The 27,576-nt window shown below is 35.7% G+C and overlaps 1 protein-coding gene across 1 annotated transcript; it reads left to right on the forward strand.

Moving 5' to 3' along the window:
* Positions 1 to 8,452: 8,452 nt before the first annotated feature.
* On the forward strand, positions 8,453 to 27,452 carry LOC140151997 (ras-related protein Rab-11B). The gene is made up of 5 exons (XM_072174300.1): positions 8,453 to 8,784; positions 17,494 to 17,689; positions 21,983 to 22,176; positions 25,076 to 25,156; positions 25,841 to 27,452. The coding sequence occupies exons 1-5, from the start codon at positions 8,745 to 8,747 to the stop codon at positions 25,978 to 25,980; spliced, it is 651 nt and encodes a 216-aa protein (XP_072030401.1). The 5' UTR covers positions 8,453 to 8,744; the 3' UTR covers positions 25,981 to 27,452.
* Positions 27,453 to 27,576: the final 124 nt, after the last annotated feature.

Genomic DNA, 27,576 nt, shown 5'->3' on the forward strand with positions numbered 1-27,576 from the left:
AGCCACTTTGAGGCGTGGTTTTTGGTGAATATAGAGTAGAACATAACAAACTACCATACCAATATTCTCACAAATGTTAAAAATGTTGAATACGTCACTACCCAGCAAACACAAAACGTTTTCGACATCATTCGCAAAAGGTTATAAAAGGTTGTCAGAAAACGTTTAAATGTCGGGTTATATAAAGGGTATATTAAGAGTATAAAACGTTTTCATAATCTGAAACAACATTTTTTGATAATCTACTGCTCAGCAAACAAAAATGTTTTACAGAAAACGTTTAAATGCCGGGTTATATAAAGGGTATAAAAACGTTTTAATAACATTCCAAAAACATTCTTGAAAACTTGATACAAAACATTCTAAACAGAATGTTATTTTGGGGTTGAAAAATATTTTACGAAAAATGTTTGCCCAAAATATTTTCAATAACGTTTTAAAAACGTTTTTATGACCTTTATATAACCCGACAATTAAATGTTATTAAAAGGTTTTGAAAAAATCATTTTAAGAACATTTTTGTGTTTGCTGGGTTCAAATATTTTAACATAATGTTATTTAAGTATTGACACAATATTTGGCAAAAATGTTTGCAAGAATAGTTTACAATAACATTTTTTGAAAACATTTAAAAATATTGTTGTAGTGTGTTTTCATACAAAACGTTTTAAAACGTTATCATGACCTTTATATAACCCGACATTTTAATGTTATTAAAACGTTTTTACCTAAACCAAAAGCCAACTTATAACTTATTTAAAACGTTTTTAAAACGTTTTTGTGTTTGCTGGGTATGTGATACGGCCGATGTACCCAGTAAAACACACAAAAACGTTTTTAAAACGTTTTAAATAAGTTATATTTTTGTTTTGGTTCAGGTAAAAACGTTTTAATAACATTAAAATGTCGGGTTATATAAAGGTCATGAAATCGTTTTAAAACGTTTTGCATGAAAACACACTACAACAATATTTTTAAAATGTTTTCGAAATGTCATTGTAAACTATTTTTGCAAACATTTTGGCCAAATATTTTGTCAACACTTAAATAACATTATGTTAAAATATTTGCATCCAGCAAACACAGAAATGTTCTTAAAATGTTTTTTACAAAACGTTTTAATAACATTTAAATGTCGGGTTATATAAAGGTCGTGAAAACATTTTTAAAACATTCTTGTAAATATTTTGGGCAAACGTTTTTTGCAAAATATTTTTTTAACAAAAAATAACATTCTGTTTAGAATGATTTGTACCAAGTTTTCAAAAATGTTTTTGGAATGTTATTAAAACGTTTTTATACCCTTTATATAACCCGACATTTAAATGTTTTCTGTAAAACATTTGTGTTTGCTGTGCAGTAAATTAACAACAAATGTTATTTAGGCCTAATGTTATGAAAAACGTTTTATACCATTAATGTACCCTTTATATAACCCGACATTTAAACGTTTTCTGACAACCTTTTATAACCTTTTGCGAATGATGTCGAAAACGTTTTGTGTTTGCTGGGTATACTGCTGATAACAGGTAATTCATCAATGTCCAATATCTTCTGTTTATAGCATGCAGTTAGTTCATCAATGCCCTATTATGTACTGCTGAATAGTGCTGATAGCAGGTAGTTCATCAATGCCCAATATCTTTTGTTGATAGCAGGTAGTTCATCAGTTTCATTATATTTTCTGCTGATAGCCAGTAGTTCATCAATACTTATTATTGCTAATTACATGTAGTTTATCAATGTCCTATATCTACTGCTGATAATAGGTAATTCATCAATGCCCTATTACTGCCCTATATCTCCTTTTGATAGCAGGTAGTTCATCAATGCCCAAATCTGTTGGTGGTGCCATGTCCGGTAGTTCACCAGTGCCATTAACTGCTGATAGCAGGTAGTTTATCAATGCCCTATACCTTGTATACCTGCTGTTGATAGCAGGTAGTTAATCAATGCTCTATATCTCTTGCTGATAGTAGGTATTTCATCAATGCCCTCTATCTACTGCTGATAATAGGAAGTTCATCAATGTCCTAAATCTTATGCTGATAGCAGGTAGTTTATCAATGCCCTCGTAGCCAGGTTCTCGGAACCGGGGGGGGGGGGCACAACTTGTAAATGTACCGACGAAAACTTTTTTTGCCGACGGAAGTTGTGAATTGTTGACCCCAATTTTTTTGGGCCAGTGCGGTTCTCGAAAATCTAAAAAGTGTGTGTGGGGGGGGCAAAAATTTCCAAAAAACATTCACAGCGTTTTTATGTTTATATATCAATATCCTTCATGTGCTAACGTAAAAAAATGAAGAGTCATATCCAAGATTTTGAAGTATTTGAACGACATGCTCTATGTTTCTTCAACTGAGCGGGGGGGGGGGCACCCCCCTGGTTACGCCACTGAATACCCTATATCTACTGCTGATAGCAGGTAGCTTAGCAATGCCCTCTATCTACTGATGATAATAGGTAGTTTATCAATGCCCTATCTACTGCTGATAGCAGGTAGTTCATCAATGCCCTATACTATATCTACTGCTGATAGCATGTTGTTCATCAATTCCTATATCTACTGCTGATAGCAGGTAGTTCATCAATGCCCTATATCTGCTGCTGATAGCAGGTAGCTTATCAATGCCCTCTATCTTCTGCTGATAGCAGGTAGTTCATCAATGCCCTATATCTTCTGCTGATAGCAGGTAGTTCATCAATGCCCTATATCTTCTGCTGATAGCAGGTAGTTCATCAATGCCCTATATCTTCTGCTGATAGCAGGTAGTTCATCAATGCCCTATATCTTCTGCTGATAGCAGGTAGTTCATCAATGCCCTATATCTTCTGCTGATAGCAGGTAGTTCATCAATGCCATATATCTTCTGCTGATAGCAGATCCAATGTCATATATCTACTGCTGTACTGTTCGCCAATGTCTTATATACAGCTGATAGCAGGTAGTTCATCAATGCCCAAATATCTTCTGTTGATAGCAGGTAGCTCATCAGTGCCATTATATCTGCTGCTAATAGCAGGTAGTTCACCAATGACCCTATCACTGCTGCTGATAGCAGGTAGTTCACCAATACCATATATCTACTGCTGTTAGCAGGTAGTTCATCAATGCCCTATCTCTGCTGCTGATAGCAGGTAGTTCATCAATGCCATATATCTTCTGCTGCTAGCAGGTAGTTCATCAATGCCCTATATCTTCTGCTGATAGCAGGTAGTTCATCAATGCCCTATATCGTCTGCTGATAGCAGGTAGTTCATCAATGCCCTATATCTTCTGCTGATAGCAGGTAGTTCATCAATGCCCTATATCTTCTGCTGATAGCAGGTAGTTCATCAATGCCCTATATCTGCTGCGGATAGCAGATCCAATGTCATATATCTACTGCTGTACTGTTCGCCAATGTCTTATATACAGCTGATAGCAGGTAGTTCATCAATGCCCAAATATCTTCTGTTGATAGCAGGTAGCTCATCGGTGCCATTATATCTGCTGCTAATAGCAGGTAGTTCACCAATTACCCTATCACTGCTGCTGATAGCAGGTAGTTCACCAATACCATATATCTACTGCTGTTAGCAGGTAGTTCATCAATGCCCTATCTCTGCTGCTGATAGCAGGTAGTTCATCAATGCCATATATCTTCTGCTGATAGCAGGTAGTTCATCAATGCCCTATATCTTCTGCTGATAGCAGGTAGTTCATCAATGCCCTATATCGTCTGCTGATAGCAGGTAGTTCATCAATGCCCTATATCTCCTGCTGATAGCAGGTAGTTCATCAATGCCCTATATCTTCTGCTGATAGCAGGTAGTTCATCAATGCCCTATATCTTCTGCTGATAGCAGGTAGTTCATCAATGCCCTATATCTGCTGCTGATAGCAGATCCAATGTCATATATCTACTGCTGTACTGTTCGCCAATGTCTTATATACAGCTGATAGCAGGTAGTTCATCAATGCCCAAATATCTTTTGTTGATAGCAGGTAGCTCATCGGTGCCATTATATCTGCTGCTAATAGCAGGTAGTTCACCAATACCATATATCTACTGCTGTTAGCAGGTAGTTCATCAATGCTCATATCTACTGCTGATAGCAGGTAGTTCATTAATGCCCAATCTTCTGATAGCAGTAAGCTCATCAGTTAATTACCCAGCAAACACAAAAACGTTTTTAAAACGTTTTAAATAAGTTATGTTTTGGGTTTTGGTTTAGGTAAAAACGTTTTAATAACATTAAAATGTCGGGTTATATAAAGGTCATGAAATCGTTTTAAAATTTAAAATAAAAGTTTCCGAAATCTGGAAAGTGCCCACACCTTTCAGTGGCGTGCGCAAAGGGGGGCACAGGGGGGGCACGGTCCCCACTTTTGTTGGCCATTCGGGGAAATCAGTCATTTCCCCCGAAATGACTGATTTCGCCCGCACCGTACACTCCTAATCAGACTCCATTCGGGGGAACTGAACAACCTGGCCCCCCACTTTCAATGTGCTGTGCACGCCACTGGCAACTTTACTACTTAACTTGTTACAAAAACATGTAAAAATTGATTTAAATCACGATTTAAATAATAAAATGATTAAAAAAAAATATTACATTAACTTATTCAATTTAATACCATTTTGATCAATTAAAGTCAATTTCATTCTTTAATAAATTGACTGTTTTACTTTATTCCAAATGCTTCTACACCTTTTGGATACAATTAAAATGCCTGTATGGTGTCATTTTATCTAGTACTAAAAAATTTCCCATGATTTTACCAATTTTTTTCTTAGAAATTTATATCACATGTAAAAACTTGATTAAAATAAAAGACCTGATAGAATTGCACTAGTCTATCATTCCACTGGTCTCTTTTGAATTTATCATGGGGTAGCTAGCTATTTTAACAGTTCTTGGAATGATTTTTTAAAATCGATTTAAGGGCTCTAAAATGAGCGTTTATTGCGTTTCGACAGTATTTTTGTGGGACATGAGAGCACCTCAGACCTATCGAATTGCATTCTGAATACGAAGCATGTCTTTCTGATATCAAATAATTTTCATTTTTGAAAATCACAATATAATACAAATTTTATGACAAATTATAAAAATTTGATATTTTTCAAATTTTGATATATAATAGTCCTCGAAGTAAATTATATAAATCTAATGACATATTCTTAAAGTGTATGTAGCAGGAGTTAAAGTTGACGGTCAATTGAAAATGTTGACCTTTCATATTGAAGATATGGATTTTTTCCCAAAAGACCTAATTTTTTTGGTGTTTTGGGAAAAAAATCCATATCTTCAATACGAAAGGTCAAAATTTTCAATTGATCGTCGGCTTTTCATCACACCTACATACACTTTAAGTATAAATCATCAGATTTATAAAGTTTACTTCAAGTACTGTTAAATATCAAAAATATCAATTTTAATGATTTGCCATAAAATGTATTAAATTGCGAATTTCAAAAATCAAAATTATTTGATATCAGAATGACATTCTTCGTATTCAGAATGCAATTCGATATGTCTGATGTGCTCTAATGCCCCACAATAAATACTGTCCAAACGTTCATACCCCAGCCCTTAAATATAAAAAAATCTGATCAAAAATCGCCAACCCTGATAAAAGATAAAACATATAGATTCTCATCACGTTGGTTGTATGTTAGACTACCCTGTAGTCCACTTGCCCATTGTGCATACTCTGTATATTGTATTTAAGCTTAAAACTCTGATTTAATTAACGTGTGCACAATTGATAGATTTTCACATCTGATCTTTTCAATCACCCTACTCCCTCTGTTTGTTAGCTTCCCAAGTGGACTACTGACTTTGCCTTGCGGTGAAGATTTTTAACACGGGACTCTATGGAGAGTTAGGCCAATTTCTGGCCTAACTAAAATTGGCCATGATGTAATGCATCTTAAAATGAATCTGCCTTGTGATTGGTCGCCCATATCTCGCTATGGTTTAAATCTTCTGGGCCCGCGCCATTGAAAAGGGGTATAATCCTTCTTGCCTTCCATGAGCAACCGCGTCACATCGGGTATAATCTTCCTTCCAGGAGCAACCACTGTGCATGATTGACGGGCTATTCCATTGCTCGTAATAGGGTAGTGTATTTTAGCGGGACAATGCTGGATCATAGTGGTGCACGCGCGCGTGCACGATGTGCAAGGTAGACTTTCGCCCCTTGGCATGTGGTTGTTGGTGTAGGGGTGTGGGGGTGTGTGTGTTGGGGGAGGGGGCGTGTTGTCCGAGATGTTAGGAATGATTTAATAATAGTTATTAATATTGGAAGAACGTTTTAAACTTTTAATTTAAGGCATCATATAGGCCTAAGATTTTATACTATTTTAGATTTAGACAAAATAATAAAATAGCATTTAAAAATTATATTAATAGGCCTATTTATTATCGCACGCCATGGTAACAATAAAAAAAATGGCACACTTTCCGATAAAAATTTGGGAAACAAATTAATTTAAAAAAAAGAAAAATAAAAACAATCTTTCTTAAACCAAATTTTCATGAAATTGAGGGCCAGCAATAAACCATAATGCACCCCGAATCTGTCGCACATCCCCATAGTAGGCCTACCTTCCTTTCCACCCCGTTGCCCTAAACTAGACGTGTAATATAACCGCCGCGCCACGAGTATTTTTTTTTTACCTGTAGGCAAGCTCACCCCTACAGTCGCAATAGTTCTAGCCCAGATAGCTTTTAACTCACGCCTACTAATAACGTACTTATGGCGCTATAAGGTTTACCACGGAAGCTGTTTGGTTATACCGTGGAAGAAGATTATACCCTATATGGCGCCATTACCATTAACTACACCGTACACAACTGTCTGTGGTGTTTGCGGCGCTTTTGTGTTGACGCGAAAGTTAATCTCTCATCAAACATCTAGCGCGTCTTGTACTATACCATGCTTAGCACTTGTGGTTAATGGACTGATAAACAAGTATGCTTGACAGTGTATTTTTAGAGAGCAAAGTCCAGGGGGTAAAGTTCTGCTTAAAATTCAAAGTCCATAGTCGGATTTTCGGGGTTCGCTATCAATAAACTGGTAAATTCCAAAATCAGAATTGTTCAGTATTAAAGTGAGCCATTATAATTATGCAAGATAATGTTGCATTCAATTACTTTTATTGTCACTAATCATCTGATATTTTTAACTCTTTATGACCATTTTACTATTGAATAGGCCTACTTTAATTTTAATAAACATCAGTATAAATTTGAGTGGGTTCATCATGACTAATAATAACATATTTTTAATAAAATTCGACTATGGCATAGTCTAGTTGTATGTGTGCTTTTTTATGCTTTTATCTTTTTATTTATTGAAAGCCTTATGTAGGCCTACGATTTCCTTCAAATTTTAAATTTGTTCTTCTATAGGGCCTACTCAAAATGCTGAAATAATACAAGTAATAATTGTCGGGAAGGGCTTCTCCGTGTCCACTGATTTTGTAAGGTCCAAGGTAGTAGCTTATTTGGCCGTTTCAGTTCTAAAAGTCATAAGGCCAAGTAAAAAATAAAACATGTTTCACGTCCGGGTTTTCGAAAAAAAGGAGGAGGAGGGGGCTTTTTATTTTCTATTTTTTATCGCAAAATTTGTGTAAATACCCATACTTAGAGCTGTTTTAGCGTATATAATAATGCCTGGAAAAAGAAGGAGGCCCTTTTTTATTTGTTGTTCTGAGAGTTAAACCCCCTCCAATGATCACAAAACCTTCTTAAAATGTTTCTTGTATCTTAACAAGGCTATAGAAAGCATCCCAACTTCTAGACATATTTTTTGAAAAGTTATAACTGAATTTCAAAAAATAAAAATATATTTGAGGAAACCTCAAAAAAGGAAGCGGGAGGGGACGTGAAACATGTTTATTTTTTTATTTTGCCTAATTATGACTTTATGTCAAACTTTGCTCTGTTGGCTTTATACAAACACAATTGGCTGATTCCATTTAGGAATTGGGACATGTATAAACATTACAAATTACTGTGCCAAAAAATCAGGTTTGAAAAAAACTAACCAATTTCATATAAATTAGGCCTATTAGGCCTATCATGATTATAGCTCGTAGGCTACATTTATAGCTATTTATGGCTTTAAAAAAATTCAAAGTAGGCTACATGAGAGAATATTTTCACCAGGTTCTTGCAACGACAATTTTAATAAATCAACAGTTTTATTTTTATCTCATTAATTCTTCTTGTAGCCAAGCCCACTTGTAAACAAAAGTTTTTGTCGTATCAATGTGTCATCAATCAATGTTGTACACACTTCTTCCACCGTGTAACATCCGGGACCCTTTATATGCAGACATTACGTCACCGATCTACAAGAACAGCCGTACTAGCCTAAGTAACAAAACCCTCAATATTTTTATGCTATATATTGAGTTTAAGCTGCAGTGCGTATGGAATAGTAAACAACAGACGCACTGTAGGGGCGTTCGAGATAGCCGGCCGCCATTGCAAATGGTGGATATATTTACAATCGGAGAAGAACTATAATCAGTTGGGAATCGTAATCATCCAGCCGATTAAAACATCAAAGGGAACATTTTTGTTATCCCAGATAAATGTCAAGGGATCATAAGACCCTTTATTTTATTATCGTGTATAGTAGGCATTTTTAAAGGTATTTATTTTGTTAGAAGGGAGTAATCCGGAAGTTGAACTTCTCGATAGCTCTATAACGTAAACGTATCTAACCAAGCCCAGTTCACAAAATGGGAACCAAAGACGACGAATACGATTATCTATTCAAAGGTAGGTGTAACACGCTGATAGTTACAGGTAGAAACAAATACCTACTGTAAATTGATATTAATTTAAAAGTTAATTAGTGAACGAAAATGACAAAATTAGCTTGTCTGCTGACATTCATTTGCAGGTTGTTTACCATGTTTACGTACCGTCCGTACGTGTATACACTTCCTATTTGACTTGGGTCTTGGGGGGAAAATTGGATTGATACCTGACTTCTGTACAGACATGAGAGATACAGTATATCTTCTTCTTTTAGTTAAGTCGGTAAATAAAGGTGCACAATGTGCATATCACACCAACTGAAATGACCTGGTGACTCGCGTGAAGATTTAGTGACTTGCGAAATGCTTTGTTGTGATGAAAATGGGAGCGATCGCAAGACACGTCCGCCTTCTGCGAAGTCACACAGGTCTATGAATTCTCAATATCTAATAACTTGATTCTGATTTAAGATACAATGCATTCATGACCATGATCACTGCAGAATTAACTTGTCAACTCACTCTCAAATGATAACTATCGCCGCTCACTTTAATTTAAAATTGTGATTATCTGTATCTGTCGTCGTCAGCAGAATCTCCTCTTGTAGAGGCAACATCGCCAACCTTGACTAAAGAGCATGACTTGGATGGACGTGCGGGTTAAATTGAAAATTTTTTAGTTGCATAATTCTTTGTTGACTTGATTCTTGAAGGCTTCAATCAATGGTAGCGGCATTTACAGTTGCTGCAGACAAGTTGTTCCATAGGGATGGTAGATGGAAAAAATGTATCCCCATAGCGCCTGGTTTTGTATCGGATCTGGCTAAAACTTTTGTTGTGCCCCTGGTTTCTCTGGTTTGGTGAACAAGGTGACTTCCAAGTGAAATGTCGACTAGCCCATGCCGGATCTTGTAAAGCATGGATACTTTCTTGATCTTTCGTCTGGTCTCTAATGGTTGCCACTCTAGTTCAGCCAAGATTTTTGTAACAGTACCCTCCTCTCTGCTGTAGTTATTTTTACAGAAACGTGCTGCTTGCCGTTGTACTCTATTAAGCTGGTTGTTGTTTGATTGGATTTGAGTATCCCACAAACTAGCAGCGTACTCCAGCAATAGTCTGATGAGGGTGGAATATGCCGTAGATTTGACATGGACGTTACATCCCCACAAGTTGCGGCGAACCAAGCCTAGCACTCTTTGTGCCTTCTTACATACTTCCCTGACATGATCATTCCAGGTTAAGGTGTTGTTGAAACATACCCCCAGGTAACGGTGTGAATCGACAGATTGTAGCTGCTCACCACAGAAACTGTAAATATGCTTAGGTGGATTTCTAAACATTAGTTTTCCTTAGTACTTTACTACTAGCAGTTTCAGGCAGGTGTGGCAGAGCATGAAGGTTATATTTTGAGTTGTTTCATGATCACAGAAACTTCATAAAGTAGAACAAGGTCCCACAGTGACAGTCGCACAATTGAAATATGCATGATTCACCATAACAATACATGCGCGAAGCCGTAGGCAAACGCACTTGAACAAATTGTGTTGTTGCTAAAGGCTCTCACCAATTCCTGGGTATTCACTAGTTCCCGCCCGTCCTGGCCTACCCGGGTCAAAATTCCAGCCCAGGTAACAGGTTAGGCACTTGAAACTTGATTCTGAGTTTAGCATCCACCGCCCGCGTTATGAATTTTGTGCCGTGTTTGAGATGTAAAATCTGAAAATAATTCATTACCCGGTATTTTGCAAATTACTACTAGTACTAAACCAGAAAGAAAATTTGTTCTGCAAATTTTTTAAACCCCTTTTTTGTATTTGAACCCGTCAAAAACTATAGAAAGCCTTGAGAACTATTAGATGAATCCATCTAAATATTTTAGCATTAAAAATATACAGGTTTTTGACCCTTGCTCTATCCAATTATTTCAATTATACCTTTGGGATACCAGGGTAGACTACAGTAGAAGGGAAATCAACCTAGGGTCAGTCCATGTCGAAACAGATTGAGTGTACACCCACCCTCTTGGATTTTGCTCTCCTTTGGCTCAGGGGTACCTTTCATGGATCCCTAGGTGAGGTCACAAGAAAAAAAATTAAATTCCATTCGTTTGCGAATGGCCGGCAATCAAAGTTTGGCGACCTCGACCAAAATTGTGAATTTAAGGGGTCCAAATGACAAAGTGCTCTCTTTGAGGGCACTTTCTTCTTAATTGAATCAGTTGTGATCCTCTTTTTTGAATGTGGTCACTCACTGGCTGTGTCTGAAATACCTAATGCCAAAAAAGATAGATTTCGTTGTTGGGATTTCAGAGGGGGTCAAAATCAGCACTTCGTACTGTTCAATCAAATTATCTTGATTTTGAAGGACCCATGATAATGTCACAGTGCACTTATAGGTCCTAATTATGTTCAGAATAGATTAACCATATGCCAATGTCTATGAGCAATTCAAAAAAAGAGAAATTTCTAGACCCTACAGAATTTTAGGCCACCCCTAAAGTGGTTCAGCCACAAATGGCACTTAAAGTCGGCAAATTTTGACCCCTAATAACTTTAGGTGTACACCAGATATGAATTTCTAGTCTTTTGCATCTGAAAGAATGTAGTTTAATGTTACTAGGAACATAAGATTTGTTTTGTATTTTTTGTGTTTTAGTATTAAGTTGACGCTTTCAAAAATAGTCATTTTTGCCTAACATACCATGCATACAGGATACGGTACAAAATGCCAATTTTAGTATGATATTTTTTTATATTTTTGATCACTTTATAGCCATTTGTATTATTTATCCTGATATTTCAAGTTGCTCTTGAGTCAAGTAATAAGAAAAAACTACTTTCTAATCCTCTGTATGGATTTTTAAGGGGTCAAAAATGCACTTCCTGGCAACGATGCACATGCAAAGTACAGGTTATGGGGGTCAAATTTTCAGAATGCTCCCAATTATGTCAAGTAATATATCAAATTACTCGTATGGTCATGAGGATTCCAAAATGTATAGTTTGTTATGTGTCAGACCTTTCAGGAGGGCGCTATGATTTAAAAATGTTCATAGGTCAACGACCTATTTGAAAGTATCAAAACACAAAAAATACAAAACAAATCTTATGTTCCTAGTAACATACGACTACATTCTTTCAGATGCAAAAGACTAGAAATTCATATCTGGTGTACACCTAAAGTTATTAGGTGTCAAAATTTGCCGATTTTAAGCGCCATTTGTGGCTGAACCACTTTAGGTGGGCCTAAAATTCTGTAGGGGGTCTAGAAATTTCTCTTTTTTTGAATTGCTCATAGACATTGGCACATGGTTAATCCATTCTGAACATAATTAGGACCTATAAGTGCACTGTGGCATTATCATAAGGCCCTTCAAAATCAAAGATAATTTGATTGAACGGTATGAAGTGCTGATTTTGACCCCTCTGAAATCCCAAATCGAAATTCAAATCAATCTTTTTGGCATTAGGCATTTCAGACACAGCCAGTGAGTGACCACATTCAAAAAGAGGGTCACAACTGATTTAATTAAGAAGAAAATGCCTCTCAAAGAGAGCGCTTTGTCATTTGGACACCTTAAATTCCCAATTTTGGTCAAGGTCGCCAAACTTAGATGGCCCGCCATTCGAAACGAAATTGAATTTGAATTTTTTCTTGTGACCTCACCTAGGGATCCATGAAAGGTACCCCTGAGCCAAAGGAGAGCAAAATCCAAGAGGGTGGGTGTACACTCAATCTGTTTCGACATGGACTGACCCCCTAGCCAAAATGTTTTTACCAGATTGTTGATACAATTGTGTATTAAGAGTTGTAAATAATTTAACTAGGAAAGACCTAGTTTTGACAAATTGGTGCCAAAAATTTATTTCATTTAATGTTCTGCATGAGTGTTATTTTTGTATTTAATGAGTCACCCCCCCATTGCCCCTATCCTCAAATGTATACGGAGAGGTTAGTACAAATTGGAGTGAAGAAGACTGATATGGTATTCTTCGGAATATATTTAGTTTGTTTTAAAACTTGAAAAACAAAAAGCAAGATAATTATACTTTTATAAATGTACATGTGTGTTTGTGACATTATATTGCGACTGGCGATACCCAATTAAAATGTACAAAGCGCATAAGCATTGGTAAAAGGCCGCTGATAATGAAGCCTTGAAAATAATGAATAATGAAATAGTTGCCTCATTATGAGCTGACAAAATGGGACGCTAAACACAACATCAAGTTTCAATAGCCTCACCCGAATCCAAAAAAAAGAAAGATTTTTTTTTTTGTTTTAAAAAATTGTGAAAGCAGTTGTAATATATTATAGGGCCTATGCCCTGAATTACAAGTTATTCAAGGTTGGAAACCAGAGAAATACTAACTGCTAATAAAACTTATGTTTTAATTACTTTTACTTCAGTTTAACTTCTTTTGAGTCCCCTGCATACCAGTAAACCTTGTTTGCCGTCGAATAGCAGCGAAACTGTCAGTTTTCACTGCACATTGTTTACCGGGAAATGAACAACATCGATTGACATGCCATCAAAGTTTGCTGGTGAAAGGTCGTGTTCTGGGGTCAATCGCAAAGCATTGTAGATTCTATAAAATTTTAAAGACACAGATAAAAAGAATTTATCGCGTCTGACGTCATCTGTCAATCAAATTCGAGCACGTTTTGTTTACAAGTGTCGTGATTTATAACCGGGCGCCTTATTGTTAATTTTGCACCTTTCAACATGCAAACCATCTCAAAAGTTAGGTCTTTATAGTAGGAAACTTTCTTAACGGAAGGCACCATGTCCACAATGCCTAGAAAAGCTGCTTTTTGCCTTGTAAAAGTACGGAATTTTTCACCATTTGCTGCTATTCCTTTTCTCCGATCAGCACCAGATAGATCGGTCTTCCTTTTACGCGCTGATTAACCTGTGTTAACCAATCGAAGATCGTAATTGACAGTGACATTAGACACGATAAATTCTTTTTATCCTTGTCTCTAATTATAGTATTGTAGTATTTTCTTGTTTGGCTATATGAGCCTGTAGCAAACTTGAGAAAAGAACACTGAAGATTGAAGAATATATGTTTTTCTTTTTAAATATAAAGCGTTGTCATTCGTTCTTGTATCATGCCATTGGGGAAATCCTATTCCTTATCAGTTCTTAAATCGACCTGAGGATTCAGTATTGTTGCGCACATTCCGCGCAAGAAAATAACATCAAAAATGGCCTCAGAATTTGATCCACACATGTAAACAATATCAACAACATAATATTAAGGGGTTACTACACCCCTGCCCAATTTTGTGCCTATTTTTTGCATTTTTCTCAAAAATTATAGCGCATTGGGGACAAGTACATGTAAGATATGTATATTATAGGGGCAAGGACTACAACTACTGCACTGGAAATTTTTATTTCAGCACAGACAATAGTTGTGGAGTTACAGTCAAAAATGAGGGAAAACCAATATTTGATCAATAAATCAATAACTACTTGCTTTGAGTTGCTGAATTTTCAGTACAGTAGTTGTAGTCCTTGCCCCCATAATATACATATCTTACTTGTCACCAATGCGCTATAATTTTTGAGAAAAATGCAAAAATAGGCACAAAATTGGCCAGGGGGTGTAGTACCCCCTTAAAATCTTTCTTATTTTCTCTGAGCACTATATTTTTAAAAAGTACCGTACAATGTTTCTACCTACATACAATGTAGGCTACCGGTATACAACTCGTACATTAGTGACTGATAGTGAGAGTCCCTGGGTGACCTAATCTACTAAACATTAAACGTTTCCCCTATGAACTCTGACCTCTTGCAATATGGCGCCTTGTCTAGTCCTAGGATGCACACACTTGAATCGTCACAATTCCAGTGATTCCCATCCCATTATTCAAAATCCCTGACTTACTGTAGACATCACAACCAAACCTCCTTTTTTCAGAAGTAAGCAATAATGCTACACCTGTTCGGTGTAGCATTAAAGCCTTAATGTACGATCTTTTTAAATTTTTAGATTTTTCTTTTTTTCTTCTAAAATGATAATATGCAATCATTATGAAAGTTCCCAATACATTTGGACGCAAAAAACATTGAGAATTTGCTAAGAAACAACATCATAAACTTCACCTCTATCACTCAAACATCTCGCACTATTTGGATTAGGACAGTTTGGTTATAATAATAATAATAATAATCTTTCTTTATTGAGGGTAATTCCACTTCAGTGTCAAGCACTGCTTTCCAAGCAGGCCCTCATACAATTATAAAATACTGTAATACATATTGATACATATTGATACATAGTAAATTTACATCTTACACATGGTAAATCAATAACATAATAACATAATAAATAGTATTGAACTCATATGGCAAAGATTATACAAAATACAAGCTTAAGCTAAAATGTCCTTATAAAAAGTACAATTTATAAGGGAATAGAAATCCCAAATTATTTAGCAGAAGTATTTGTTCGCGCTTTAAATTGATACAAAGACATATTATTTAATTCTTTATGGATTTGAGGTGCAATTTCATTCCAAGTATTAACAGCTCTGGCATGGAATGTACGCTTGGCTTAATTTGAATTACATTTTGGTACAACAAGAGTATTTGATGAATGATTCCTGGTAATTGTATGCATATGACTATCATGAACAAATTCAAATTTAGATGATAGATAAGATGGACCCAGGTTTCTTAAACACTTAAAAACTAAAATAAGAAGTTGATTATTCCATCTATCATTTAGTTTTATCCACTGTAGTGCACTCATTAAGTTACTTATTGGTGTTCTAATATCAGCAGATAAAATTGTCCTGGCTAGCTGATTTTGTAACACTTGCAGCCTTGCTTGAGATTCACAAGAAAAATTACTCCATACAGAACTACCATAATCAAATTGAGGCATAACAAGTGCATTTGATAACATAACAATGGTTTGACGAGGCAGGAAGTATTTAACACACCTAATGACATCAATTTTTTTAGAAACATTTTTACATAAATAATCTACATGAGCTGACCAAGAAAGTTTAGAATCAAGTTTTACTCCAAGATATTTAAACTCGTGAACACGATCAATAATAAAAGTATCCTCATATGTTAGATTTATATCATTAAACTTTTCAAGCATTTGGTTGGTACCAAAGACCATAAACTTGGTCTTATCAACATTTAAAGTAAGTTTGCTTGCATGAAACCAATTTGCTACACTGCAAAGACTTGACTCTAATTTAGCTTGCAATTCCAAAACATTCTTTCCTTTACACATTAAACTTGTGTCATCTGCGTACATGATAGTTTTACAGTTAACAGCATCCTCCCTCCACAGTTAACAGCACGCTTCCTCCACATGTGGAGGGAGCGTAACCAAGCTAGTTTTGTACGAGACTACGGTTTATGATCGGTGGCCGACATAAAGTCATAATCTAAAATTATGACTTTATGTCGGATTTAACAGAAAATCGTCCCGCTTTTACTACAAATAGGGACTTAATTTGACAGTTTGCTCATATATTTAAGTTAGAACATGTGTAAGTATTACAAATATGCCAAAAAATCGGTTTTGTAAAAAATAAAGGTAAATTCTGAAAAAAGATCGTACATTATGACTTTAAGTCACCCCTTGATTTCTTTTCCCCATAAACATTTCAAACTTTCTGCTGGGAAATGGCCAGAATGTCTATTGTCCCTTCAATCCTGACGCCTCAATTGGATTATTCACACTATGAATGTGCTTCATGACTAAACTGCATTGTAAATCTTGCCAGACACATCTGAATTGATCTCAGTGTCACTGTGTCAATCAAACTTACATGTGGCATAATGATGACTGCATATTGATTTAAGATGTTGCTGATGCATTTGAATGTTTGTTTAGAAGGAATCATGTCCAATACTGTATGTTACATCATAGCACGTATATATTGTACAACAGGACAATTACATGTACGTATGTGACCCAACATGGGTAAATGAAGCTGAATGAGGGAAAGGGCAAAACTTTTGATATATCACAGTGTTGAATCAATGAACATTTTGATACTGAAATCAGTGTTACATCATGATCATTCCTTTCAAAAGTTATGAATAATTGAGAATCATGCTGTCATCACATGAAGTTATATCACCATTTGAAGTTTTCAATTTGGTAATAAGTCAGTGGAAGAAATAAAAACAACTATGTTTACATACTAATAGAAAATTAATTTTTCTCTGCTGCAAGTGCATTATTATAAAGTTGACCCACATTGATGGTTTGACCTTGTTCCACAATTTGTGTTCATAAATCAAAATGGCATTTGCTGCATTCAGCTAAAATTCACTTGTGTTGGGTGACTTGGGTCACATAATATGTCAAGTGAAGTTGTTCATGTCTAGAACGGGAGTCCCGACCTTCTTTTGAACAAGCCAATTCTTGACACTAAGGCTTGCAAAATGTGTTGAATGCCCCCCCCCCCTACTCCTGGGTAATCTCACAACCCCAGTTTTAAGATCGTAATGGTAACCCCAAATGGGATTGCAATGATTTGACAGGTTTTTAACAAAGAATTCCTGTAGATTTATGGAGAGGGCTGTTGTGTGTAACTGTGTATACATGTACATGGTACATGTATGTGTGATTGTCTTTTGTAGTGAATCCATTCAATTCTTTATATAGCTCGACAATGATGTATTACAAGTATTTAACGTGAATCGCTTCCTTTTTTTTTCTTTTGTGTTTTTGCTTTGCAGTTGTTCTCATCGGAGACTCAGGAGTAGGAAAGTCTAATTTATTGTCCAGATTTACAAGAAATGAATTCAATTTAGAAAGTAAAAGTACCATTGGTGTGGAATTTGCAACACGGAGCATACAAGTTGATGGTAAAACAATAAAAGCCCAGATTTGGGACACAGCAGGCCAAGAACGGTATAGGGCCATCACTAGTGCGTAAGTATCATACATGTACCCTCAAAATAAAGCACACATCTTTATAGAGTCAGAGTTTTGCATGCTTTATGACAAGGCTGTCGATTTCTGTATGATAAAAACGGGAAATAAATATATCACAAAGTACTCATAAAATATGCCAATTTCATATTTTATGCATTATTAATTACCTAATTTGCATAGTGCAAATTATGACAATTAAAAAAAAATTGTAGCTCTGCAATAAAACATCACAGAAAGCTGGTTGAGGTGTCATATGAAAGCCTTTGAAAAGATCTATGCATTGGTCATACTTTGGGAAATATACAAATATCCCAACAATAGAGGGGTGTGATACTATTCTGTCGGTCCGTGCCACGTCACTTCCGGTTGATGATGCGACTCACGGTCGAGTGAAAACAAGTCCCTGATTCGATTTTTGTTGATGATTTCTGTCATTGGTGTTATGTAAATTTCGATCGCAAATAGTCAGTGGAATCAAACAACCGCTTTCTAAGTCTTCAGAGTGGAAGAAACTTACTTGATTTACCGCTTATATACTGACAAACTTAAAATTAAATTCCATGGTCGAGTGTCTTTTTTTCCGAAATTGAATGTCACTCCAACAACATCGCTATGTAGCCTCCTTCACAGCCGGTTTCTGTTGTTCATAACAAACCGTGAGCCACATGCAGTTTGGGCCCGAGACTAGAGCCCGGATGTTGGACCGACAGAATACATGAAAATTCCATTTGTCCTCGCATTTGTCCCACCTGAATTTTGGAGAAAATGATCAGTGATAAAGGGTGTGCACTCAGGTATTTCCAGGTATTGGCTCCTACATTTTTTGGAAAACATATCGGAAAATCTACTTATACTGCTTAAAATTTGAATATTAATTAGCTAATTAGCATATAAGTAATATTATAAGAGAAATTCTAAAAATTGTGTTTTTGGCACCCAATCCATCCCCTTATACCTGAATCAAACATAATATTTTTGGCCAAAAAAGCAAACTATTGGAGATCCAAAACAAGTCAACAATACAAAGGCTGGAACCCTTTTAAAACAATTTTTAAAAAGTGCACACTAAATTTGAAAAGTGCACACAATATTATTGTCAGTTAAGGGGGTACTACACCCCTGTGGTAAATTTGTAATTATTTTTGCATTTATCTCAAAAAATAATAACACACTGATAACAAAAGTTATGTATATTATTGGGGCAAGGAATCCAATTACTACACTGAAATTTCAGTGACTCAAGACGAGTGGTTCGGTATATATGATAGGAAATGAGGTACATCCTAGCGGTAGGCCTACCTTATTTTTTATCATAAATAACGAACGGCTTGTCTTGGGTCACTGAAATTTCAGTGTACTAATTGGATTCCCTGCCCCTATAATATATGTAACTTTTGTTACCACTGTGTTATTAGTTTTTGAGAAAAATGCAAAAATAGCCACAAATTTATCGAGGGGTGTAGTGATGTAAATATTATTTGAATACTTTCTAGTATATTTGGCCAATACATATAGAATGGGGGTACATTATAGTGTATGTCTTGATTGTAGAAATGAAATCCAAGTTCAACTTGTGCCCACTACTAAACTCGGATCGTTCGAGCTAGTGATGTTCAAGAAAATATCTCATTCCATCTCACCTTGAAACTGAGTAAAATAAAAAGCATGTTTCGCGTCCGGATTTTTGAAAAAAAGGAGGAGGAGGAGGCTTTTTATTTTTTATAGCAAAATCGGTGTAAATACCCATAATAAGAGCTGTTTTAGCGTACACAATAATGCCTGGAAAAAGGAGGAGGCCTCTTTTTATTTGTTGTGCTGAGAGGTAGGCCCCCTCTCAATATCTCAAAAAGTGTTTCTTGTATATTAGCAAGGCTATAGAAAGCATCTCTACTTCCTAGACATATTTTTTGAAAAGTTATAACTGAATTTCAAAAAATAAAAAATAATTGAAGAAACCTCAAAAAAGGAAGCGTGAGGGGACGTGAAACATATTTATTTTTTTATTTGGCCTAATGCGTGGTCATGATTTTAAAATATGTTGGTTGAACAAAATGGAGTCTCACATATTTTATGACCAAAACCGATTTATATCCTGGCTTCACTAGCATTGTTTGTGTGCATTGATATTTAACCTGATGACCTCTATTATATTGATATCACTTGTTAGAAGTGTTTACATACTTGAGCAATGAGGTGTCACTTGCATGGACATCCATCTTGGCATTCCATTATCACTAGCAATAAATACCTGCACAAAATACAGTACATTGTTTTGGGAAATAATTAAAAATAATTGAAATACTGAGTAGATGCTTGTATTTAAAGCTTTAAATGGGGTCATATGTACTAGTTCCATGCAAGGGTAAAAAGACTTGATAATGACGGCTACCAATCCATATTCTAACACCCTGTGTGGAATTTTTCAAGTAACAAAGTCTGTAGCCCCTTTTTAATGCAGGTCTGCACAACTAAATTTTGTGAAATACCTACATGTAAAAATAAAATTACCATAAATAGAGTTAACAGCACATCTGGATTTATTCATAAAGTGTTACACAATCTCAGTATTTTATGGATTATCATAATCCATGATAATGAAAGTGTCCAACTCCTCAAGGTCTTGACCATCTAAAAGAACATTGTGATACTATTACTAAGGACAAGGTTACCCGCCTAAATCCTATAATATTTAGTACAATATTTTGGTATTTAGTTCATGCATAAACCTACCAGTTGACCAGGCCAATGATGTTAGACCTTTTCCTTCAAGCTTTAAATACTTGGAATTACATGTATGATGATTTTGATCATTGCATGGATTTTAATGGGTGCATTTTAATTCATGAAAGATCCCATTGAATTGGGCATTAAAATTTTGTTTTTAAAAAAATCAGGCATGTGAATTTCCAATCAAAACACTGGAACCAGACTTTTGTGATGTCAAAGTTCATGGAATTTTATTTATTTTTAGGTGTTTTTGTCCAATTTTACAGTTCTTTCCAGCTTTCTTAAAACAATTTCTAGACTTTTTCATGAATGTGTATTCCCTGCCTGATCAATAATTAAAAAGTCAAATTATGCTAATATTCAAGGCTTATATTAGGGGGGTGTATTAACCCTAAATTTTTGAGACCCCCCCTCAAAATATGTGACTACATATACACCAAAAAATAAAGTTTTGGTTGAAACAAACCCCCCTGTACATTAGCCTCTCACAGTGTAATTTACCCATTACCAACTTCAAAGTAATGCGCCATATTGCCTTACCTCCAAAGCTGCAGCACCCATATTTATCCAACAGTCAAATATGGTGAAAAATCACTCATGAACTTTCATGTTCATTTATTTTTCAGGTTCAAATTATTGTTAAATTATTCAAATGCTTATATTTACCCCATAACGTATTTGAGATTAAACATTGAATTGGTTGTATATTTTACACCCTGCTACGATTGGTACACTCAGTCAGCAGTACTAGTGTTTATGCATGCAGGTCGTTATTAACAGAATCCATGCGTGCATAGCTGACCCCCGTTCCCACACACACACACACAGCGGCCATGCGAAAGATGGATTTTAATGTCACAAAAACAAGAGAACCGCCAAATTTGCAACGGACCCGCCTCACAAGCTTCAGCGCATTCAACGCTACGATAATACATGATGTTAATTTGAGATAGACATTGACATTCATACACACAAAAATTAAATATTTGCAATTAAAAACTTGTGTTTTTGAATGATTTTGAATTTTATCAATGAAAATGCAGCGATGACGTCATTGGGTTAACGATTTTCCAACTGCTGATTGGTTGATTGCGGCACTGTCAGTGATCTGTGCATGCACGGTATGGTCCGTACGGAATGATTTTTCGTATGGGTAAAATAGTTGTGCCTCTGAAAGGCTCCTGTTGTCGAAACTCGTAATGAGATTTAAAAATGTAAATGTCAAAAACTAACACTCAGTAACATGAAAATAAACTTTTCAATAATGATGGAAAAAAATCATGGAATAGGCAGACAGCTTGATTTATGCATTACTTTGCTGACATCAAGCTGTTTCCCCACTGATTAATTTTGTAGCTCTGGTGCAGTATGTGCATATAAAATGTATACATGTATTATGTACAATGTATCCACAGTTTGGCCAAACACGCAACTTATATGATAATTATGTGATTGCAATCTTGGTCAAGAATCCAAAGTGAAAATGAATAATTCACACTTACAAATGTAGTAAAATAAATACCCTGTGTTAACACACTGATTCTTGCCTCGCCAACTTTGCAGGTACTATAGAGGAGCAGTAGGAGCATTACTTGTATATGACATAGCCAAACACTTGACATATGAAAATGTTGAACGGTGGTTAAAAGAGCTACGAGATCATGCAGATAATAACATTGTTATCATGTTAGTTGGTAACAAGAGTGACCTTCGACATTTGAGGGCAGTACCTACAGATGAAGCTAAAGCATTTGCAGGTGAGTAGCCTCTTAACGCATGTATACACGTACCGTAAAGATTCACCTAATGGTGTATATGGGCTACCAGGGATGTGAGAGTTCCTTAACTTCCTTGTACGCACAGGGATGTGAGAGTTCCTTGTTTCTGCGGAATTCCACCTTATATTGCTTCATTTTTATTTGTCCCAAACCTTATCAGCCTTTCAGCTATGTAATGAAGATAATACATTGTATGTCCCTCTGTGTTGTTGTATAAATGTATGAATGAGACTTAAAGGAAGGTGATCTGATAAATTTGGAAAATCAATTTAAACTTACATGTATTATAACATAAAATGTCATCCCTTTCAAGCACTCATGCAAAAAGAACAGGCAAATGTTTTTGTACATTTGTAAATGTGACTAATTCCTTATTGAATTACTGACATTTATACAGCGTGATATTGGTAGTCAGCAGTGTTTTTATTAATGATAATCATGTAATATATTGATTTCAAGTGACAGACTTTTTTTTTCTCAGTACCATATTGATATTAGAAGTTCCAACTTGGTGTGTTTCAGAAGATATCATCAAAAAACTGTCTAATTAACTAGTCTCAAATGTGGTATACCACAGTTGAGACTAATCAGGGTTTGCAGGGTTTTCCAAGAGGTTGAAAAAATCTGCAAAACCGCATACCAAAAACAGTTTTTATGAGTTCTTGAAAATGGCAAAAACTAATAAAGTGATTTATAAGTTCAGTTTTTCATCTCAAAACAAACAAGTTTCAAAAAGAGTGTAACAAGGCCAGATTTTGTAATTACCGGGTATAAGTAACATATTAAGAAATTAATGGCATGCGTTTTCATTGCTTGCTATAGTGGGAATTCCAATTGAATGAATGCACCTTTCAATACTGTAGTTTTTTTGCATACACTGCACGATGTATGCCAGCGTGTGCGACTGTGAGTGAGTAACGTGGAAGTGAATCCAACCATGCCAACGCACTCGTGATTGGTTAGCATTATATCCAAGGTTGTGCACCCATGATGCAACCAGCCATAGTCATACATGTATACCGTATGGCGCTATGGGCTGCCTTGACATAAATGGAATTTTAGGCACAACCTAAAAGTGCCCTCTCGTTAAATTCCCACCAGCAAATTAGGGCACAGAACCTTAATTTTTGTTAGGATTTCAGAGGAGGGAGCTCTCTAATTTTCACAAGAAATTTACCCCAAGGCAAAGGAGCCCAAGTGCGCCATTGGACGAATCTTTACAGTATACCCACATAAATGCTGGCCATGCCAGTGAAATCCCAGTGGCTACAAGTTGGTAAATGCTGATCATGTGCTTGTCACCCGAGGGGTCTAAGGTTCGAATCCTGGGGTGCCAAGTAACTTGTTTATTCATCTTCTCTCCTTTTTTGTTACTTCTTTCTTTACTGATAGCCAAAAACCACATTTAGCGTTAGGGTTAAATATATTTAAATATTCAGTGTATTTATAATGAGATTTGCCATAATGGAACTAGAATACTCCTTCAACAGTAAGTTTTTATTTTATATGTGACAGGAGCTAAAATATTTTATGTCGGATCTATTTTAGTTAGTTGGCTGGGAAGCGGAATCCTTATTTTTCCTTCCCAGTTCCAGCACACAAAAATATTTTGGGAATGTAGAGTGTTACAAGAAGGTATTGGTCACCTGACCGGATAGTCGGATACACACAAATATTTTTGTCCAGCCTTACAAACACATCACAAGAAATAACAAAATTTTGTCATAACATCGTAAAATAAAACTGTACCATTAAAGCTAACTTCAAAATAATTATATGACTGTTTACTAAGTGTTTTGTGAAAATGAAAGATGTCCATGACTTCATGGCAGAATGAGCCCAAATTAAAGACAAAAACTGCCCTTTCCAAAAGTCACAAAGTACATGTAGGCCAATGTATGTTAACTGCAATGTGTATTGGGACAAGGAATGGGACTAGCCAATTTACAACTCACTGTGCTGAACTCTGCACCAAGAAGGGGATTTGTATGGTTGAATGATCAAGAATTGATACACAATTACACATTAAGAGTAAATACATGTTTAAACTGCACTCAACCATGTGGGTTTTTCCATCAGTAACAGGCCATGAATCAACTTTTGTGACAAGCATACATGTAGGTAGGCCTACTTTGTGACTAGCATACACCTACTTTGTGACTTTTGAAAAGGGAAGTTTTTGTCTTCAATTTGGGCTCATTCAGCCCTGAAGTCGTGGACATCTTTCATTTTCACACAACACTTAGTAAACGGTCATATAATTATTTCAAAATTAGTTTTATTGGTACAAAACGAAACCTTACAATGTTATGACGAAATGTTGAGAGGGGGACTTCTTTATTCTGCTGTGTTTACAAACCACCAGACCTCATGCTAGGATTCATCTGTTCATTTGCTGTTTCAAATTATATTATGTACTGTGGAACATACACATTAAGAAATATTGAACTTAGAAATGAACTTGTGGTTTTCTCCTCTCGCATCCTCTTCGGCCTTCGCCTTAATGTTAATACCTTTCCCTAAAAAGTACCCCTTATTGACTTTCAAACTGGCAGCTGTTCACCCTAATGCACATACAAAGTGGAATGGCATAAGTTATTTCAAAATGATCTGGACATATGAGTTGCATCACCTGTAACATTTGTTTGGGGTATTGTATAGGGTTACATCAAATGTTGTTTACATTTGTAGACTCAATAGTTATTAAAACAATTGAAAAAAAAGGTGAAGTTCACTTTGAATTATCCAATTTACAGTTCTTTCCCTTACATACATACATGTCATACATGTATGTACACAGTGATATGCAGGTCCTGCTGTGTTGACAAAGAATATTTTTTTAATGATGATTGCATTTTCTTGTTATATGAATTTACAGAAAGGAATTCACTATCATTTATTGAGACATCAGCCTTGGATTCAACAAATGTGGAACAGGCCTTTGTGCAAATATTAACAGGTAAGAAACATGGAGGAAATGTGATCATGCTATAATTTGGTATTACGCTGGCCGCAGTAGTGAATGGCATACGTAAAGTTAATCACATTGACCATACACTTACGTGTACTAGAGCGCTTTGATATCAATTGATATCACTGCCAAACTTGAAGCAATTCAAATTATGCAGTAGGTAGGTGAACCTCACAAGAGGTGGCATCACAGGTTTAAGGGATGCAGCAGGAACAGCCAGGGATGCATTTCTTTATACAATTGTTAAGGGAACAACCCAAAAGTTCGATGAAGCCCTATAAATGAAAGTCCTTTCGTTAGGGAGGGAGGGGGTCAAAAAGTCCGATTACGTTTGTAAAGAAGTAGTTAAAACATCAGTCAAAGTTGATCTTTTTTAAGGATTTATTGTAAAATTGTAAAATTTTAGTAATTTCTGAAGTACGATATTGACATTTTACAGTGGTTGATTCAAAATGATTTCAAATAAATATAGAGTGCAGGACTCGCAACCTGCAACTTGTAAGTTCATTTTTTAAAGCAGCTGTACCACACTGTGATTCTTTTTTATTTGAAAAAAGTTAGTTTGGTCCAAGTGTACATGTAACACAAATTTTAGCATCTCCTCTAAGCTGTTGACCAAAATAGGAAATTAATCTGTAACACTTTTTTGTTTGTTTGTTTGTCTGTCCACAGAAATCTATAAGATAGTATCACAAAAGAATATTCGCGATGGCGGCAATGGAGAAGACTCACCCAGCTCTGATGTTAAACCAATCACAATTCCACCAACAACGGACTCAGAACCCAAGAAGAGAAACTGCTGTCAAACATAAAGTGCACCCTTGTTGTTTTATTGTCATAGGTTTTTTTTTCTTTTTTTTTTCTTTTGTTTAATTTGTCTGTTCCATTTATGGAATAAAAGCTGTTGGGGATGTACACATAACCAAGATACTTAGGAGTGCCCTTTGGTAAACAGACACAGTATAGCATTGGAGTTGAGCACCTGTTGCCTACCTGTATGGACATTAGTGGCATTGGACATTGTAATGGATATATTTGCTTTAAGGTCCCTCTCTCTATTAAGCCTTATACAGAGAGAGGGTCCCTAAAGAATGCCAGTGTTTTACCACATTTAAGCCTACTATTTCTTCTGGTGTATTTTTTTCCAAAAAGAAAGGAACTTTTTCCTGTAAGGTATCAACCTATAGGCTTGTAAGCAGAGTTGCAGAGACACGTACATCTGATTTGCCCCTTTTCATGACAATGAGGTATAGGACATCATTTTCTGGTGGGCAGTGGCTAGGAAACTATTGAATTTTTATACCTGTATGCTTTACCATCGTACATGGCTTATTCCTGTTTTGTACATAATGTATCCATCCAGTCAATGTTTTGGCAAAGTGCCAAAATTAAGCTATGTAAAATAGGGCATGACATGAAAATGGAGATCAGCTTGGTATTACCTTCAAGTAAGCACACTCAGAGTTAGCCTAGTATCAAGACAGGATTTAACAGCTTACAGAATAAAGCTGTCTAATCCCTCAATCAAGTCTTGACAATAGGCTAATTTATGTGCTTACATGAAGGAAGATGAATGTTAGCATTTGTCATAGAAAGCATATAGACCTTGTAGGTTCAATTGTTGTGCGAGTACAAAACGGTTGTAAGTGACATTTCTGGCAAAAACACGAGGAATGCTGCAAAATGACAAAAATGCAGATATGACCTGCTTGCACTCACATGACAAATTGAAAACAATAATCTGTTGCATAGGTGTTCAATACTATTTGCATCCTTTTATTGTACTGAAATGTGATTTACATTTATTTGAATGAGGTAATTCTAGAAAATTCAAAATTAATGTTGAAAGATGAAGAACCAAAACCTTAGTGTTATTTAAACCAAGTGATTTTGTAGTGTACTAATTTAATTGATGTACCTCATCCAGTACAATAGCATGATGCAGTACAAAAATATAAAGACTTGGTGTATCAGGTTATAACATGAATGGTTAAGCCATACCAGGTAACACCACTTATTTTTTGGTGATATTTATTGTGGCAAGATGGATACAACACCACATCAGGGTTTGTGTGGTTATGTGCCTGTATCATATCAAATTGAAACGATGCTTGATCATGTGTATGTTAGCAAGGACTTATACATAAGATGCTTGTTAAAACTATCGCTCATGTATAACTGCTTCGGGTATATTGTGTGCTTTGTTATAAACTCTACATAGTAGATATTGGTACAGTTGTGTGGATTTTTCTGTATCATTCTTTAGCATATATTTGTATTGTAAACATGCACATCTGGAATAATGAACTACATAATTGAGTTATGTGGCCCAGGGCATGTCAGTCCAGACACCAATAAAGTCCAGACATGTATACAAGTATACAGGAGGGTGATCTATAAGGACAAGG

This window comes from Amphiura filiformis, chromosome 1, assembly GCF_039555335.1.
Source record: "Amphiura filiformis chromosome 1, Afil_fr2py, whole genome shotgun sequence".
In the NCBI taxonomy this organism is placed as follows: Eukaryota; Metazoa; Echinodermata; class Ophiuroidea; order Amphilepidida; family Amphiuridae; genus Amphiura; species Amphiura filiformis.

Excerpts from the sequence above, each read along its gene's own strand:
- LOC140151997 (XM_072174300.1), top strand. The coding sequence starts at position 8,745 with ATGGGAACCAAAGACGACGAATACGATTATCTATTCAAAG. Across the intron at positions 22,177-25,075 it reads TGAAGCTAAAGCATTTGCAG|AAAGGAATTCACTATCATTT; the intron begins GTGAGTAGCCTC and ends ATGAATTTACAG. Across the intron at positions 25,157-25,840 it reads CTTTGTGCAAATATTAACAG|AAATCTATAAGATAGTATCA; the intron begins GTAAGAAACATG and ends GTCTGTCCACAG.